The sequence below is a fragment of the Bufo bufo genome, chromosome 6, assembly GCF_905171765.1.
Source record: "Bufo bufo chromosome 6, aBufBuf1.1, whole genome shotgun sequence".
Lineage (NCBI taxonomy): Eukaryota > Metazoa > Chordata > Amphibia > Anura > Bufonidae > Bufo > Bufo bufo.
The window spans coordinates 48,728,916-48,749,397 of NC_053394.1; the positions used below are offsets into that span (position 1 = coordinate 48,728,916).

The 20,482-nt window shown below is 46.1% G+C and overlaps 1 protein-coding gene across 1 annotated transcript in view; it reads right to left on the reverse strand.

Annotated features, from left to right (window-relative positions):
- The window catches only part of STK32C (serine/threonine kinase 32C), a 348,290-nt gene that overhangs the window by 17,905 nt on the left and 309,903 nt on the right, over positions 1-20,482 (reverse strand). The window contains exon 9 of the mRNA XM_040437577.1: positions 3,740-3,865. Coding sequence (XP_040293511.1) covers positions 3,740-3,865 — 126 coding nt within the window. The remainder of the gene's footprint in view (positions 1-3,739; positions 3,866-20,482) is intronic.

A 20,482-nucleotide genomic window follows, 5' to 3' on the forward strand; every position in this document is an offset into this window, starting at 1 on the left:
ACTGAGCAGATGGCAGATCTCCCTTCCCTGGTCTGTGCTGCTCCAACTCTGCATTCTGCAGCTCTGCTGAGTGAGGGAGCGTCTGCCAAGCGCAGGGACAGGGAGAAGTGCACACAGCCCAGGCACTGTTATCAGCTGCTGAGGAGGACCTGGCTTTAATCATTTACTTACAGTCCCTGGCTGTCAGTAATCTGACCTTGCTCGCAGCCTGCTTCTGCGTCCTCAACAGATAGACGGACCATGCCTAGCAACCCTATTTTAAGCACAGGTAAAAGTAGGCAGTACAGGGAACAAAACTGTGGAATTAAGGGGTAATTGAATACACAGTGAAAAGTTTAAATAGCACCACCAAGGTCATATTAATCACCACAATCCAATACTCCCCCCCAAAAATATGACAGTTATACTTTAACAGTGCTACTTTATTGAGTAGATTTGGTGAATCTACTCTACTGAGAGCACCTCATTTGATCTTAGGCTCATCCTGTGCGTCACAATATTTTATAACTGCTAGGTAAAAGCCTCCGCCTAGCAGTGTAAAAATATAAACAATATAGCCCTTGCCCTGCAAGATACAGCACAGGGCAAGGGAGAGCATCGGAGCATGAAATTATCTGATGCTCATGTCAGAGGGTCTGTGTTGGGGAAGAAGGGGATATGTCTGGGTTCAGTTCTAAATCCGGACAAACCTTTTAATAAAGGAAGTTTTATGCTGGACTGGTGCTGGAACCCTGCACTTTATATTCTGGACTGTAATATGCTGCAGATTTTATGCATACAGTCTTTCTGTGTCCACCATGTTAAACCTGCAGAGGTAGACACACACACTCAGCATTGCTCTTCTGGGTATGTGGATGGATCCCTGGCGTGATGAGCTGGATGCAGGGCCGTCTTTCCGAATGGGCACGCTGGGCAGTGAACCCACCAGCCAACTTCCCAACCGTCATCCCCCAGTTGAATACTAATGAGCGCTTCCATTATGGAAGCGCTCATTAGAACCGAGAGACCAGGAAGTGGTGAACGCTCTGTACTCACCACTTCCTGGTCCTCGGCTGTCGGCTGTGCAGGGCTGCGCACAGCGTGAGGGCGCTCTGTGACCTCACGCTGTGCGCGCCAGTTCAGAGCACAGAGTCGACTGAGGAGAGGCAGGCGGCGTCCAGGAGCAGGAGAGGTAAGTGATTTTTTATTTTATAAGAAAATGTGGCTGCTGGGGGCATAAGGGGGCTAATGGAGAGGCATATGGGGGGCTAATGGAGAGAGGCATATGGGGGGCTAATGGAGAGAGGCATATGGGGGGCTAATGGAGAGAGGCATATGGGGGGCTAATGGAGAGAGGCATATGGGGGGCTAATGGAGAGAGGCATATGGGGGGCTAATGGAGAGGCATATGGGGGCTAATGGAGAGGCATATGGGGGCTAATGGAGAGGCATATGGGGGCTAATGGAGAGGCATATGGGGGCTAATGGAGAGGCATATGGGGGCTAATGGAGAGGCATATGGGGGCTAATGGAGAGGCATATGGGGGGCTAATGGAGAGGCATATGGGGGCTAATGGAGAGGCATATGGGGGCTAATGAGGCATATGGGGGCTAATGGAGAGGCATATGGGGGCTAATGGAGAGGCATATGGGGGCTAATGGAGAGGCATATGGGGGCTAATGAGGCATATGGGGGCTAATGAGGCATATGGGGGCTAATGGAGAGGCATATGGGGGCTAATGAGGCATATGGGGGCTAATGAGGCATATGGGGGCTAATGGAGAGGCATATGGGGGCTAATGGAGAGGCATATGGGGGCTAATGGAGAGGCATATGGGGGCTAATGGAGAGGCATATGGGGGCTAATGGAGAGGCATATGGGGGCTAATGGAGAGGCATATGGGGGCTAATGGAGAGAGGCATATGGGGGCTAATGGAGAGGCATATGGGGGCTAATGATGAGGCATATGGGGGCTAATGATGAGGCATATGGGGGCTAATGATGAGAGGCAGCATATGGGGGCTAATGATGAGAGGCAGCATATGGGGGCTAATGATGAGAGGCAGCATATGGGGGCTAATGAGAGGCATAATAACACTGTCATCCACAGATGCCCCCATAACAGTGTGTCTTCCACAGATCCACCATAACAGTGGGCCTGCGCACTGACGAGAGACAGAAAGAAGGGGAAAGAATCCGCGGAAGCAAGCAGAGGACGGCACAGCAGACGATTGAACAGCTTCTTTTGTAAGTAAATAGTTTTATTATAAATGTATCCCTGCATACCGCAATTCTCTCATATTTTGTAATCTTATTTATATATACTTATTTTGTTTTTGCCCCCCCATTTTTGACTGTGGTATCTTTGTGCCCCCCCTATATATTATTCCTATATTAAACACTGATTTTGTTGAAAGTACCAATAAATATCGCCTTATTGATAATTTGCATTTTTATTCTAGTGCGTGATTGTGTAGACAGGGCCCCAGTGCACTGTATTGCCCGGGGGCCTATAATGCTCTTAAGATGGCACTGGCTGGATGCTCCTGAAGCTGCAGGGTGTGACAGTGTTACCGTAATTGCTGAGGTGGGCAAAGAAAGGCTGTGAAATAAAAGCAGCAGGTGGCGCTATTCTAACATTATTCCTGCAATATCTTGGAATATGAACATTTTTGTGGACCGCAAAATACATACGGGCGTGTGCATGCGGCCTAATGCCTCATTCACACGTCAGTGTTTCGGGCAGTAATTTCCATCAGTGATTGTGAGCCAAAACCAGGTCCAGCTCTAAACACAGAACAGGAGCAGATCTTTCCATTATACTTTATGTCTATGAAGCCTCCACTCTTGGTTTTGGTAAGAGAGGTAAGTTAATTTATTTATTTCATTGTCTGATCTGTGGTCAGATGAAGATTGGGGGTCTGATTGGGGGGTTATGATCTGTGGTCTGATACAGATTGGGGGCCTGATTAGGGGGGTCTGGTCTGAGGTCTGATAAAGATTGGAGGTATTTTGAAGATTGAGGGTTTGATTAGGGGGTCTAATCTGAGGTCTGATGAAGATCGGGGGTCTGATGAAGATTGGGGCTCTGATCTGAGGTCTGATGAACACTGGGGGGTCTGATGAAGATTGGATGTTCTGATCTGAGGTCTAATACAGATTGGGGGTCTGATCTGTGGTCTGATGCATATTAAGGGTCTGATTGGGGGGGATTGATCTGTGGTCTGATAAAAACTGGAGGTCTGATTGGGGGATCTAATCTGAGGTCTGATAAAGATTGGGGGTCTGTAGAAGATTGAGGGTCTGATTGGGGGTCTAATCTTAAGTCTGGTGAAGATTGGGAACCTCATGAAGATTGGGGGTCTGATCTGAGGGCTGATGAAGATTGAGGGTCTGATGAAGAATGAGGATCTGATTGGGAGTCTAATCTGAGGTCTAATGAAAAATACCTAGGTATGTGTCCTCTAATACCTAGGTATGTCTTATGACCAGATGTGTCTTATAAAGCGAAAAACCTCTAAACTTTCTCTGGCAAAATAAGCTTTTTTTGCCATGGTTCATAGGAACCAGATTCAATCTTGGCAGCTCCCCAAGAAGAGGGTTGTCTATAAGGAGAAATCTACAACAAGTAAAGTACTGAGAGGGCCCCGATACATAAATGTGATATTTATTTCCGCCTTGACTTTAGTCTTATGGGGGTGAGTAAAGATGTCAATGTGGCTTTAGGCCAATAGTACATGCATCAAAAAATTACTTGCATTTGGAACAAAACCTGGCTCCACTTTCTTCTCCAGCACATCTTCCCAGACAATATCTGATAGATAGGCTGACGTCTGAATATCCAGGAGGCAGGAGCAGCGATGTTCTGGGTTCACTGTCAATAGCTATAGGGAAAGAAGACACTGTAAAGGATAAGTCAGAGCAAAAGTTGAGCCGCTCCTAGCCCTCAATAAGGCCTCTAGGACATCAGCGTTATTTCCATTGTTCTGATCTGTTATAGGAGCAGATCAACAAAAATACAGAGGTGCCAGATTCGGCACATACAGTATGTATATACTGGAGATCAAAATTAGAGAACAACATATAATTTCATAAAATAAATGTCATGGTCAATGCGTAGTCCTATTTGATACTATCTAAACAGGAGTAAAAGAGCAATACTTTAAAGGGAACCTGTCACCAGTTTTATGGTGTCCTAACTAAGGGAAACATAAATAAGTGACTGATTCTCTTAGCAAAATGCTGGGTCACTTTATTTAATTGACCCAGTCAATCTGCCAACATCATGTATTGAAAAGCTCCAGCTGATAATGATGAGTCATGAATATTTATGAGCTCCTGACTCTCCCCGCCTACCTGCTGCTGATTGACAGTTATTTTCCATATGAATCAGCAGCAGGTGGGCAGGGGAGTGGCTAAATCTCTGAATTAAAAGAACGCTGGACTCACTGACATCACGCTGGACTCAAATCAGCTCATTAACATGCAGCATGTGGCATCTTTGTGTGTATATTATGAGGTAACCATCTGTCACACCAGTAAGTGAATACATCTAAGGCACTTTTTAGTAGTTAATGATTGTATATAATTAGTTAGATAATCAAATATCCACATGACAGGTTCCCTTTAAGCATATATCAGACAGTTACATCCAGTATATACTGTCTCTGTATATAATGTCATTGTATAATACTGTTGCTCTGACTATAAATAGTCCTCCTGGGTGGGCCCCTTCTGAGTTCGGTACTCAAAGCAGCCGCTTCCCCTATAGCTATGCCCCTGCCAGAAGAATTACGGGGTGACCCTTCAGATGAATGACCCTCTATGTTTTGTATGGACAGATCAAGTTCGACAGAGCGGATTTCCCCTCTATGAAGTCCATGTGTCCTAATAGTCTGTCATCAAACCATAATCCCTTTAAAAATGTGAAACATCAGCAGGCCTAAATTTACAGGCCTAAATCCTGTCACAGATATTTGAGCACATTTATGAAAACTGTAAATCTTTCCATAGCAACCAATCAGAACTCAGCTTTCATTTAAGTTGCTCTGGAGAACGGAAAGCAGTGCTGTGATTGTTTGCTATCAGGGCCGTATCTACCATGAGGCGAAATGAGTATTTTGCCTCAGGCAGCAGCTGACCTGCCCCTGAGGTGGTGGCAGTTCACAGCGGGACATGGGAGTCTATGGATACCGTCCCCACCGTTCACTCTCATAGGCAGTAGAACGGCACAGGGGGTCGCCATGCGATCATCACAATCTCCTGCGCCAGATCTTAGACAGCGCAATAACAACATCATGTCCGCCTGTGTTGACATTATTACGCCGCCTGAGACACAGGCAACTCAGGCCACAGCTGAGAAGAGGCCTGCAACACAAATGGCAGCATGAGGGTGGAATCAGGTGAGTGCCAGTACTAGGGACACTACAGGGAGAGGGATGCTAAATACTGGGAACACTATTACTATGGGGGACTATCTGTATGGCACTATAATTTCTGCAATATTGTATTTGAGGGCATTGGGAAGCACACACTGCATAGTATTGGGGGTAACGGCAGGGCAGAACTGTTGGGGCACCAGGAGGGGGAGGATGGTGGAAAAATGAGGAACCGAAGACGTCTATGTGACAAACTCTGCAGAGACGAAACGCAGCTGAAATACTTCATCATGGTGGTCTGGTCCAAATGGAGAAGATGAGGTATTATCCTGTTTGTTGGGGAAGTCCTGTGTGCAACGTTTATTCAAACTTGTCTTTAGCAGTAGTGTAATGGGCAACAAGGACAGATTTACAGTTACACAATTTTGATAAATCTGCCTATGATTTTGTGGACCCACATCCCTATCCACACCAGTTTTCTGACAGAGTATATTTATTTATTTATTTATTTTATGCACTTATATAGCATAGAGAATATTCCGCAGCGCTTTACAGACATTAGCATCCAACTGTCCCCAATAGGGCTCACAATCTAAGGTCCCTATCGGTAAGTCTTTGGAGTGTGGGAGGAAACCGGAGAACCCGGAGGAAACCCACGCAAACACGGGGAGAACATACTGTACAAACTCCATGCAGATGTTGTCCTTGGTCGGATTCGAACCTAGGATCCAAGGGCACCAGTGCTAACCACTGAGCCACCGTGCTGCCCATGGGACACTTCTGCCAATGCTTACATTGTTTCCTTGACAACGTTCTATAGAGATAGACATTTTTGTGATACAGATTACAAAGTCCTCAAATATGCACACAATAAAAACAACCTTTCAAGGCCAGAACAGACAGTGACTAATATATAGAGAGTAAAAGTAACGCATAAACAAGACATTCAATTCAAACACCATTTAGCAATCTTAAAGTGGTATGCCTCGGGATAGACCATCACTATCTGAATGTTGGGGGTCCGAGACCCCGCACCCGCGCCGATCAGCTGTTCTGCAATAGCTCAACTGGAAGTCGGTGCTGGAATTCCACAGCTCCACCTATTGTGTAATAGAGGGAGCTGGTTACTGCAGCATTCACTTCAGTGGGAGAAGCGCTGAATGGCAGGGCTGTCTGAACAATGCCACTGACTTTGAGTATTGCTTATCAGACCTCTATCCCACCTGATCTCCTATCTACATCACATATGGTCTATGGCTAGTGTTGAGCGAATCGAAGTATCCGAGGTGAACTTCGTTCTGAATTTCAGGGAAAATTCCGTTTGCCGCGAAGCCGAACTTCCTCAAGCTTTGTGGTAACAAATCAATTTTCCCTGAAATGAAGTTAAGAAAGAAAAATTCATACTCACCTCATCCATTTGAGCGCCAAGAGGCTGCCGCAGCCATCTTGATTGAAGATCCTACGCGATATCTCATGCGCATGACGTATGACAAGATTTCAAGCAGGATCTTCAATCAAGATGGCCGCGGGCGCGGTAGCCCCTCTTCGTGTTCAAATGGATAAGGTGAGTCTTATTTTTTTCCCGATGGGTTAACCCCCTGAAAGCCCTCACTATTATTCTCAGATGCCGCGATCAGTGATGAACAAGGCATCTAAGGGGATCAATGACAGAGGGCGGTACAATCACTGTTCTCCGTCATTGCGCCCGCTACTTACAAATAAATGTGCTTACTTCATTACAAAGCAATGTGAAATTCGGTGAAACAGCCGGATCAAATGATCACTATCTATGGCAACCAAAGTAGTATTCATGTGAACTTTTGCCCCACCTATCTAATAGGCGACCTTGATTAAGGTGGTACATATAGGTGTGTGTGTGCTCCTCCCAGGGCCGATGCAAGGATTTTTGCCGCCCTAGGCAAGATAAAAATTGCTGCCCCCCCTTATCAGATGATCTGCCCATATCATGACATCACATATGTTCCACCCCTTTCTCAGCTTTTAAATTAAAATAACTGCTATGTTTCCCTTAGGGTTAATCAAGCTTCTTGTAGCTGTCTCTTTTTGCGGAACGGAATTGCGGACCCATACATTTCTATGGGGCCGCACGACCCCGATCCGGAATTGCGGACCCGGATCTGCAATTCCGATCCTGAAAAAAATAGAACATGTCCTATTCTTGTCCGGAATAGCGGACAAGAATAGGCATATTCTCTTAGTGCTGGCAATGTGCGGTCCGCAAAATGCGGAACGCACATTGCCACTGTCCGTGTTTTGTGGATCTGCAAAACACACACGGATGTGTGAATGGACCCTAAATGTGAGGTAAATTTGTTTCCAATGTAGTATTAATAAATAAACAATTAAATAATAAACATATTGCATTGTATACTTACCACCAGGACAATAAGATGATCTGGTCTCAGGCTGCAGTCTGGCTCTTGGTCTGGCTCTGGGGACTCCCTTGTCACTCTCTTCTCCCCCCCCCCCCTCCCTCCCTTGTCACTCTCTTCGCCCCCCCTCCCTCCCTTGTCACTCTCTCCCCCCCTCCCTTGTCACTCTCTTCCCCCCCTTGTCACTCTCCCCCCCCCTCCCTTGTCACTCTCCCCCCCTCCCTTGTCACTCTCCCCCCCTCCCTTGTCACTCTCTTCCCCCCCCTTGTCACTCTCTCCCCCCCTCCCTTGTCACTCTCATTTCCACCCCCTCCTTGTCACTCTCATATACCCCCTCCCTTGTCACTCTCTCCCCCCCTTGTCACTCTTCCCCCCCCCTCCCTTGTCACTCTCATTCCCCCCTCATTGTCACTCTCATCTCCCCCCCCTCCCTTGTCACTCTCATTCCCCCCCTCCCTTGTCATTCTCATTTCCTCCCCCCCTCCCTTGTCATTCTCATTTCCTCCCCCCCTCCCTTATCACTCTCATTTCCTCCACCCCTCCCTTGTCACTCTCATTTCCCCCCTCCCTTGTCACTCTCATTTCCTCCCCCCTCCCTTGTCACTCTCATTCCCTCCCCCCACCTCCCTTGTCACTCTCATTCCCTCCCCCCTCCCTTGTCACTCTCATTCCCTCCCGCCCCCCGTCACTCTCATTCCCTCCCCCCCTCCCTTGTCACTCTCATTATCTCCCCCCCTTGTCACTCTCATTTCCTTCCCCCCCTTGTCACTCTCATTCCCTCCCCCTTGTCACTCTTATTCCCCCCCTTGTCACTTTCATTCCCCCCCCCCTTGTCACTCTCATCCCCCCCCCCCCTCTAGTGTAGCATGGCCGAGCGTGGCCGAACACTAAGTGAGCACTTCCTGTCAGTCCGGCCGGGTACAGGAAACAAAAGCTTCTGTACCGCGGACCGAACAGAGCTCGGCCACGCTACATTAACAACAGCACAGAGCAGACACAGAGACAGCAGGCGCAGGCAGGCTGCGCAGCACTGAGCCGACGGCCGGAGATTCTTTAGACCGGCAAGCGCTCAGCCTCAGCTGCTCAGGCGGCGCAGCATGAGGGGCACCGCCGGCCGGCCGCCCGAACTTATATAACCAACGTTTTTAGTTTTTTTTTAAACCGCAACGGGCGCCCCCTGCTAAATGGCGCCCTAGGCGATTGCCTAGGTAGCTTACTGGTGGCGCCAGCCCTGGCTCCTCCTCCCACCGGTTGCTGTTGCACATGGAGGTAACTAGGAGAAACACACTATATGTGCGGGGTCTGCGCTCCTGAACATAAATGCATAACGGCATAGGCAGGTTTAGTGTATGTAAAATTTCAATTTCATCATAGTTTTTATTTTATTTTTTTAACATTTTTTTTACACAGACCCACTTGGTTCTTGAAGATCCATAGATATCTGTATAATACAGTACAGTACACTATATAGTGTACTGTTCTGTATTTTCACTTTACAAAGTCTGATTAGACTTCTGCCTTTAGCAGAAGTCTGATCAGCACCATGCACAGCCTCTGATCGGCACCATGGACAGCCGGGCGCCTGTGAAGTCGTCCGGTTGCCATGGTAACCATCACTCGCTGCCACAGCAAAGCAGTGGGTGATGGGGAGGGAGGGGGGCCCCCTCCCTCTCCCATCGGGGGCTGAAAAGGCACAGCAGCCCCCGATGGGAGAGGGAGGGAGCTCCCTCCCTGTTAACCTCTTCCATACAGCGGTCCCTACAGACCGCGGCATTGAAGGCGTTTCAAGCAGAGTGTCAGCAATGTACTGACACTCTGCAAACCGCTCGGCCATCCTGAGAGAGGGGGCGGGCGGATAATCGCGTGCCTGCCCGCCCCACCCAGCACCGCCCTGATGATCTCGGCCCTCCCGCCCGCACTGATGCACCCCCCCGCACCCCCCGGCACATAACACAGAGGGCTGCAGAGGGGGGGGGGGGTTAAACATAAAATAAAGGCATTTGGAAGTTTCTGATCCACGCGGTCACAGACCGCGAGGATCAGAAACCTCCTGAAAGCACTGCAAACCGCAGGTCTGAATTAACCTGCGGTTTGCGGGACCCCCAACCCCCCCCCCCCCCCCCCCCCGCGCATTTAGTCAAGGTGCCTGCTCAATGTTATAAGCAGGCACCGGGTTCCGATCACCGCACGGCGTGCGGCGGTGATTGGAACTACACAGGACGTACAGGTACGCCCTGTGTCCTTAAGTACCAGGACATCAGGGCGTACCTGTACGCCCTGTGTCCTTGAGGGGTTAAGGATTGCGTATATAAATAGCGTCTCACCCTTCCTGTTTACATAGATAGGTGCTCTCACAAATTTGTAGATTGCAAAAAATTTATAAATATAGTGGGCACTCAATACCTGGTCGTGCATAGTGGGTATAACATATTTATTTACATAAAAATCGATATAAAACAATATATGTATAGGAAACAATAAAATATTAAATATAAACACTCACTAAAAATTAGTAACCATTAATTAATAAAGGAGTTATTCATTAGTGATAAAAAATATGTTCCAGAAAAAGTTCTGCGTTGCTTTAAAAGGTGCACTTAATAGGATCCTGCTGTTGTACTCCAGTGTATTTGGTAAAAGGTCATTTAGGAATCCTGATTGTATTGTACATATTGTTTAACATCGCAATCACCACTATAGGATACTGGTTTCAATCAATCTGGGTGTTAGTTCTTATTAGGGGTTATTGTATGCAGTTAGTTGTCAAATACTCACTGCTGGTTGTTCAATTCTTTCTGTAATCTGGCCGTGGTGGCGTCCCAGCACAGGTCAGTGCACTCACCCCTCTTCCTTCACCCAGTAGCGTGTGTCTGTCTGTAGTATCCTCCGGAGATTGTTTCCTATACATATATTGTTTTATATTGTTTTTTATGTAAATAAATATGTTATACCCACTATGCACGACCAGGTATACCAGTGCCCACTATATTTATAATTTTTTTGCAATCCTTGAGGGGTTAAGTCAGTCTCCCCCCACAACTAAAACTTTGAATCAAAGTGTTTTCTGTTTTGAGGAATGAATTTTACCTTTACTTGGTTTGAAGTCGCATAGGGCGCAACTTCAGAAACCAGCATCACAGCTGGCTGCCAAAATACTATATTTCATGTTTCAATTACATATTGTAAAACTAGTTATTTCTAGCTTTTAGAGAGCCCGATTTCACTGCAGTCTACGTGTTCAAACGGTGCCTGTGATATAAACTTTATTAATGGAAGCATGCCTTGAAATTACACCAGGCTGCGCTGGCTTCAGACGCCTCTGACAATATTTGGAAGAACTTGGACATCTGATAACGTTCATGGATTCTTATACTTTGCTGCAGAGAAAAACAAACAGCGACGGTACATTATTAATAATTACACATAATAGAAAACCAAACTGTGAGGTTTGCAAGTTGGCCTGTTCTCAATCTAATTGAGCACTTACAGGCAGGGGGGAACTGGGAACTTACAGTGGCTTTAAAAAAAATAACATAAAAGTGGCCCCCCATGCATACCTCCTAACTTGAAAAGCACAAAGAGGGACAATATGTGCGGCGTACCCATTTTTTCATACTAGGCGACGCCTCTAACTCTGCCCAAAACATAACTATACACATCCCACCCAGTCCCTTTAATGCCCCCACATAGTAATTATTCATGCTTTATTCCACCACACAGTAGTTATGCCCACATTCTGCCCCGTCACAGTAGTTATGCCCACACTGTGCCCCTCACAGTAGTAAAACCCACATTGTGCCCCCCTCACTGTAGTTATTCTCACATGAGAAGAGTGATGAGGGAGAGGTTGTAGAGAGCGATGAGGAGAAAGCGAAGCTATAATTTTTTTTTCTCTCCACTGTATTCACTGATGAAAATAGAGTGTCAAAGTAAACTCCCCATTAAAAAGAATCCTTCCTTACCCAGGAAGAAGTGCAGTGCCGTCTTAGACAAATCACCGGATCCAGATGGCATACGCCACCGTATCCTAAGAGAATTATGTAATGTCATAGGCAGACCCTTATTTCTGATATTTAAGGACTCAATATTGACACAGAGTGTTCCACAGGATTGGCACTTTGCAAATGTGATGCCAATATTCAAAAAAGGGTAAAAAGCAGAACCTGGAAACTATAGGTCGGTAAGTTTAACATCTGTCGTGGGTAAACTGAAGGTTTTCTAAGGGGTGCTATCTTGGAGTATCTCAATAAAAATAAGCAAATAACGCCATATCAGCATGGCTTCACGAGTGATCGGTAATGTCAAACTAATTTAATCAGTTTCTATGAGGAGGTAAGTTCTAGACTTGACTGCGGCGAGTCAATGGATGTGGTATATCTGGACTTCTCCAAAGTATTTGACACTGTACCACATAAAAGGTTAATATATAAAATGAGAATGCTTGGACTGGGGGAAAATGTCTGTATGTGGGTAAGTACCTGGCTCAGTGATAGAAAACAGAGGGTGGTTATTAACGGTACACACTCAGATTGGGTCACTGTCACTAGTCTGGATAGATTGGAGGCTTGGGCAGAGAAGTGGCAGATGAGGTTTAACACTGACAAATGTAAGGTTATGCTCATGGGAAGGAATAATGCAAGTCACCCGTACATACTAAATGGTAAAACACTGGGGAACACTGGCATGGAAAAAGACTTAGGAATTTTAGTGGACTAAACTGTAGAAACCAGTGTCAGACAGCTGCTGCCAAGGCCAATAAGATAATGGGTTGCATCAAAAGGAGCATAGATGCCTGTGATTAGAACATAGTCCTACCACTTTACAAATCACTAGTCAGACCACACATGGAGTACTGTGTACGGTTCTGGGCTTCTTTGAACAAGACAGACAAAGAGGGTTCAGAGGAGGGCAACTAAAGTAATAACTGGAATGGGTGGACTGCAGGACCCAGAAAGATTATCAAAATTAGGGTTATTCACTTTAGAAAAAAGGGTCAGTACAGAGATCTCTCCCATGATATATTTATCCCCAGGACTGTGACAAGGGGACATCCTCTGCGTCTGGAGGAAAGAAGGTTTGCACACAAACATAGAAGAGGATTCTTTACGGTAAGAGCAGTGAGTCTCTGCGTGAGAAGGTGGTGATGGGGAGTTTACTAAAAGAGTCCAAGAGGGGCCTGGATGTATTTCTGGAGTGTAATATTATTACAGGTTATAGTTTCTAGATTTCTGGAGAAGGGTCGTTAATCCAGGGAGTTATTCTGATTCCCTGATTGGAATTGGGAAGGAATTTTTTTCCCCTGAAATGAGGAAAATTGGCTTCTTCCTCACTGAGTTTTTTTGCCTTCCTCTGGATCAACTTATAGGATAACAGGCTGAACTGGATGGACAGATGTGTTACTGTGTTACTAGGTGCTCTGTCACAGTAATACCCACATATGCCCGCTTCACAGTAGTTATGTCCACATGTGCCCTGTCACAGTAGTTATGTCCAGATATGTGGATAAAATATAGAGATGATGGGGGGCACTCAAGTATCTGGATAAAAATGGGCTAATACGTAATAAGTGAGTATGGCAAATGTATTCAAAGTACAGGTGAAAATCGAAAAATTAAAATATTGTGCAAAGTTCATTTATTTCAGTAATGCAACTTAAAAGGTGGAACTAATATATGAGATAGACTCATTACAGGCAAAGCGAGATATTTCAAGCCTTTGTTATAATTTGGATGATTATGGCTTATAGCTTATGGAAACCCCAAAGTCACAATCTCAGGCAGTAGTGCACCAAAAGGGGGGGTCTTGCCCCCCCCCCTTTTATCCCTCAGGTCCGAACCGCCGATCACCACAGGTGGCTTGGCCCTGGTTCTAGTTGCCAGCGGAGGTGGGGGCCAGTAGGTAATGAGTGCTTCCATTGTGGAAGAGCTCATCTCCATATTAATTTGTATCGCCGTCCTCAGGACAGCGATACAGATGGCTGTGCTGCGGCGGGGCACTAATGCCTGCGGCCTATCAAAGGCGGCTCAGGCGGTGCGATGACGTCATTATCATCGCGCCACCTGAGCCGGGCAGCACACAGCGGGGGACACAGACCGGAAGAGGCCTGCATCGCATCACTGCTGATGAAGGTAAGTATTAGTGTTTTTTTTTTTTTTGGGGGGGGGGAGCTGGCACTATGGGGGCATCTGGCATTTCTTACAGACCCATTTTTTTTTTGGGGGGGGGAATGGGGGGCACTCTGGGGGCATTTCTTACTGGCACATTATAGGGGGCACCATGTGGGAGAGGAGCACTATGGGGGAGTGGGGGCTCTAAAGGGGCCTTTTTTATTGGCACATTAAGGGGGCATTATGGCATCTGGTGGCACTAAGGGGGTATTTTTTACTGGCACATTATGGGAGGCACTAAAGGGGAGAGCGGCACTATGGGGCATTATTTGGGGGCACTATGGGGAAGTGGAGCACTATTGGGACATCTGGTGGCACTAAGAAGGGGCATTTTTTACTGCCACATTATGGGGGAGAGGAGCACTATAGGGGCATCTGCTGGGGGCACTAAGAAGGGGGATTTTTGTACTGGAATATTATGGGGGACACTATGGGGAAGGGGGAGAGGAGCACTATGAGGGCATTTATTGGGGCACTATATAGGGGTATTTTATACTGGCATACATTATGGGGACATTAGCTCAACTGCGGGCACTAAGCAGGGGTATTTCATGTACTGTCATATTATAAGGAGAATTATTACTACTAGGAGGTATTATGCGGAGCTTTACTATTACTGGGGGGCTATGAGGAACATGATCACTAGTATGGGCACTATAGGGGCACTATTACTACTAAGTGTGTTCTGGCAGAGAATTATTTCTATTGGTGGGATTTTCGGGGGCACCCTGGCACAGTATCAGCTTAGCACAATAATTTTTGGGGGACATTATCTTTATACTATTAGTGTCTGGGCGCAGTTATTTTTTAGAGCACTGTGTGCCAATAATTTGTTAAAGGGGGCACTATCTGTGTGGTAGTAGTATTTCCAGGGGGACTGTTTCTGCAGTACAGTATTGGGGGTGGCAGGAAAGGGTGTTCAGAAGATGTGAAGATGATGAAAATGTGGGAAACTAATGTCTGCTTGTCAATCTCTGCAGAGACGGGAGATGGCTGAAAAATCATCATGGCGGTCTGGTCTGAATGGAGAAGATGAGGAAAGAGAACATCTACAACAAAGGTGACATCACTGGATGTAAGAGGTATGGGGCGCTATGTAGGAGAGGAGATGCTCCGGCTGCTTCCCCTGCCATTTGCAGAAGGAGGATTCAGAGCTGGGTGAGAATGGCCAAGGGGGCAGCAGGCCACGGGCGGGTGGCAGATGGTGGGGGGAACCACAGGCCTTGAGCAGGATCAGGGGAGGGAGGAGAGCGGAGGAGCTTCCTGGCTGTAGCTTGTTATATAAGCAGGCAGTGCAGCCAGGACAGACCCCCCTCTCTCTCCGTATGATGTGTAGAGACAGGCCGCAACTATAGAATGTCAGCTGTACAGTGTTTGTTGGGAGTGGCCTATTATATGTAGGAGGGGCTTTTAATAATGGGCGGGGCCACTGAGGAAGGAGTACTTTAACTCCGAAACGAGTCTGGTGAACAAACAGTGATTTTAGAGATTTTGTATGCATTACTCTCTCAGGTTTGGGCACGACTGAGACCTTTGGATACGCCTACCAGCATACAACAACTAAAGCTGCCTACCTCTGGAATTCTTTTTTAATCAGCCCGCTCCTGCCAGACCAATAGCGGCATACTTCTGGCATCATGTGGGACGCCACATCAGACGCCAGTAACACGTGGGACGCCACGATAGTTAGAGGAACCAAGTGATCAGCGATTGCATACAAGTGACGAATTACAGGAGCGGTAAAGTACTTGACAAACTCTATTTTATTAAAGACATCTGTGGTATTTTAATCTATATCCATTGTCCACCTGCTGTCTAATATTGCCTAACCAGGCATTTCAAGAGAAACTGTCCACAACTAACATTGCTTTCTTTATGAGCGGACACCACTTCTTTATAACACACTGGATTGTGGATCATAGACCAAGCTGACATTATACCATATGATTATTTACCATATAACTACCAATACTATGTGCCTTTTCATCTAAGAAGCCGTAAGTCTGTGCGGCACACCAAGTGTGAACATTCTAAGCCTCTAGGTTCTTATTTATATGTTATAAGGTTTATATGGTTTTATTCTACTTTTTATTCTTAATTTTCATTTTTAAAATTTTTAGGGGATCCTCCGTTTTTTATAGCTTGGAACTATATAAGTTTTTTATTGCTTGGAACTATACAAGTCTGTATATATACTTTGAATAAATTTGCCATAATCACTTATTACGTATTAGCCCATTTATATCCAGATACTTGAGTGCCCCCCATCATCTCTATATTTTATCCACATTTATTCCATACGGCATAGGGTGTGCCGTGGGGTGTGCACCATTTTTTTCTCGGCAATAATAGTTTTGAGCCACTATCACTCCTAGTTTATGTCCAGATACTGTATGTGCCCACTTCACAGGAAAAAAAAAAAAGGAAATACTCACCTAGTTACTCCGATGATCATTACAGCTCACCCTACGCTCCCCAGCAGCAGCAGACGAGATACTGTAACACATTGCGCTGCTAGTCTTCATAGGAGGAGTACACAGGCTGATTGGCAGACCTACACTTCTTCTCCTACACAGCCTAGCAGTGGAATGTCTAACCACATCCTGCTGGGGATCACCGGCATTTGAGCTGAATGGTAGAACACGGTGCAGAAGGCTCCCTGCTTCACCATTACAGGCAACTGTCTCCTATGGAGACAGCTAAGAGAGAGACATGCCTCAGCTGTTCTGGGACTGCAGTAGAGCCACTAAAAATCCAGGACTGTCTCATTGCATCTGGCATGGTTGGGAGTTATGCCCATGTTGTAAGCAGGTCCAAATTGACAAATCAGGGCAACAAAAGTAGGTGGGTTAGCACAGTGCAGCACAAAATATTACTCCAACAGAACAAAATATTTCCTCAGAACCTGCTCTTCTGTGATGGTCATCAATACCTGCCATGTTGTGTCCTCCTTGTTCTCCAGTTGTCTCTAATTAAGATATGGAGAAAGGAGGTTAGGAGGAGAGATGTGGATCTCCACACCAAGGCAGTCCTACCTTCAGCATGCTGCCTGGACCGCCCGTAGTAATGACCCCCTTTATGCTGTCAGTCGTAAGCTCCCCAAGAGGCCAAGGAAAGAAGGAAAAAATAAAATAGCCGAGTACCATTCAAAACCATTGGTTCTGGTGCAGGCCACAGGCCTCTTCCAGCCTGCGACCTGAGAAGCCTGCGCCCCATGCCATTTGTACTCTGTCTCATATAGTGGCCTGGGTCCTATGAGGATGAAAAGCACAGAGCTATGGGCTGCCCTACCCCGCTACAGTATTCAACTGTATGACCATCCTGAGGGCAATACAATCGAATTCAGGAGGACATTTGTGGCCGCCAGTCATGTACATGCTTAGAGTATCAGATCATTATGTACCTGGCCAGCAGCAGTGAGAAGGGCTCAGGTGGGCCCCTGGGCATTGGCCCACCGGGAAATTTCTCTGTAGGGTCTATAGCCAGTCCGCCCCTGCTTACAGGCATTTATGGCCCTACCTCATGGTAATTCTTTAATTTGTTGAAAAACGTAAAGGGTTATACCCATGCCATACATTGCTGGCATATTGCTAGGATATGCCATCAATGTCAGATAGGTGCAGGTCCCATCACTGGGTCCCGCTCCTATCTTCAGAATGGGCTCCCTAAAGTGGACTGCTGGAAATGGAGAAGCTGTTTTCATGCCATGCTTTCGTGGTGCACTCTCCTACAATTCTGGGGCCCGTTCTAGAGATAGGAGTGGGTTCCAGAAGTGGGACCAGCACCTATCTGACAATGATGGAATATCCTAGCAATATATCATCAATGTATGACATGGGAGTAACTCTTTAAGGCTAGCTTCACATATATCATTTGCATGCAGCGTTTTTCTGTCCAGCGTTATTTGGCATCCGGCATCACCTATGGGATCGTGCACGTACATCCGGCACGGATGTACGTGCACAATCCCATAAAAAACTATGGGATCAGTTCTGGCTCAATTTCCCACAGGTGCTTTCTGCTTCATTCTGGAGGGAAACTGAGCCGGATAGCCAAACAAATGAGTGGGATGAGTAGGACATCAGTGGAGAAAGAAGTGAGTATTCACCTAACATGTTACATACTACCTGCACTCCAACAGCAAGTCTGACTTCATTAAGGCCATGCAGCCAGCTTCATCATGGTGGCAACCATCCCTGCTGACAGTATTGCCGGTCAGGCTATCATGCATTGGGCCAACCACGCTCGGCGCTGACTTCCTGTGCATACTGACATTAGGGTTGATCCTATCAGATAACTGGGATGCCGTGCCAATCAGGCTCAGACCGGTATCTCATGCTGCTTCACCGTTAGATATTTAAAAAGGCGGCTGCTGAGTGCTGACTGTAGCGTGTTATTGGTCTTAGTTGCCTCACTAGAACTTTCTAGACTACTTGAGAACTCCTGGACCTTGCAACTGTGAATTGCCCTGACCTAGCGTCTCACTATCGATTCTGCTATTATCAATTCTGCTATTGAGGTATCTCCTAACTCTGACACTTAGGCTGGGTTCAGACGGGCGTTGCGGGAAAATGTGCGGGTGCGTTGCGGGAACACCCGCGATTTTTCCGCGCGAGTGCAAAACATTGTAATGCGTTTTGCACTCGCGTGAGAAAAATCGCGCATGTTTGGTACCCAAACCCGAAGCTTGGGATCGGTGTTCTGTAGATTGTATTATTTCCCCTTATAACATAGTTATAAGGGAAAATAATAGCATTCTGAATACAGAATGCATAGTAAACTAGCGCTGGAGGGGTTAAAAAAATAATAATAATAATTTAACTCACCTTAGTCCACTTGATCGCGGCCCGGCATCTCCTTCTGTCTCCTTTGCTGAACAGGACCTGTGGTGAGCATTAATTACAGGTAAAGGACCTTTGGTGACGTCACTCCGGTCATCACATGATCCATCACATGATCTTTTACCATGGTGATGGATCATGTGATGGATCATGTGATGACCGGAGTGACGTCACCACAGGTCCTGTTCAGTAAAGGAGACAGAAGGAGATGCCGGCATCGCGATCAAGTGGACTAAGGTGAGTTAAATTATTATTTATTTATTTTTAACCCCTCCAGCGCTGTTTTACTATGCATTCTGTATTCAGAATGCTATTATTTTCCCTTATAACCATGTTATAAGGGAAAATAATAATGATCGGGTCTCCATCCTGATCGTCTCCTAGCAACCGTACGTAAAAATCGCACCGCATCCGCACTTGCTTGCGGATGCTTGCAATTTTCATGCAGCCCCATTTACTTCTATGGGGCCTACGTTGCGTGAAAAACGCAGAATATAGAGCATGCTGCGATTTTCACGCAACGCACAAGTGATGCGTGAAAATCACTGGTCATGTGAACAGCCCCATAGAAATGAATGGGTCGGTATTCAGTGCGGGTGCATTGCATTCACCTCACGAATCACATCCGCGCGGAATACTTGCCCGTGTGAAAGGGGCCTTAGGCGGATGCGGTGCGATTTTCACGCAAGGTTGCTAGGAGACGATCGGGATGGAGACCCGATCATTATTATTTTCCCTTATAACATGGTTATAAGGGAAAATAATAACATTCTGAATACAGAATGCATAGTAAAACAGCGCTGGAGGGGTTAAAAAAATAATAATAATTTAACTCACCTTAGTCCACTTGATCGCGTAGCCGGCATCTCCTTCTGTCTCCTTTGTTGAATAGGACCTGTGGTGAGCATTAATTACAGGAACAGGACCTTTGATGACGTCACTCGAGTCATCACATGGTACGTCACATGATCTTTTACCATGGTGATGGATCATGTGATGACCGGAGTGACGTCATCAAAGGTCCTTTACCTGTAATTAATGCTCACCACAGGTCCTGTTCAGCAAAGGAGACAGAAGGAGATGTCGGGCCGCGATCAAGTGGACTAAGGGGAGTTAAATTATTATTATTTATTTTTTTTAACCCCTCCAGCGCTAGTTTACTATGCATTCTGTGTTCAGAATGCTATTATTTTCCCTTTCCCTAGGGCTGCACTGTTCCCTATCTAACTTGTACAACACTATCTTGTTTTTAATCTTAATAAATCTAAAAAGATCTTCCCTGATAATTTTTATACTATTATGCTAATTATGTTATTAAATTTACAATGTCTTTGTTAGTGTTTTTTTCTGTATTAGAATCTACTGCCACCACTAGGGGGAGCGAAGAAGCTTACTGCATGTGGTTTATACATTGAACTTAAAGGGGTATTCCAGTTATATCAAGTTAAACCCTATCCACAGGATCAATGGGGGTCTGGTACCCCACAGTGACCCCTGAAATGTCTGAAGAGACAAGTTGAGCACGAACAATGTCTATGGGACTGCCAGAGCTAGCCAAGTACAAGTGCTTAGCTAATTCTGGCAGCTCTACAAAGATGAATGAAGTGACAGTGTGCGTTCTCAACCTTCATTTCAATCCTTCATTCTTGTGATACCACCCCTGAAGTCGGACTCCTACCAATCTAATAGGTATCCCCTATTCACAGGATAACTTGATATAAC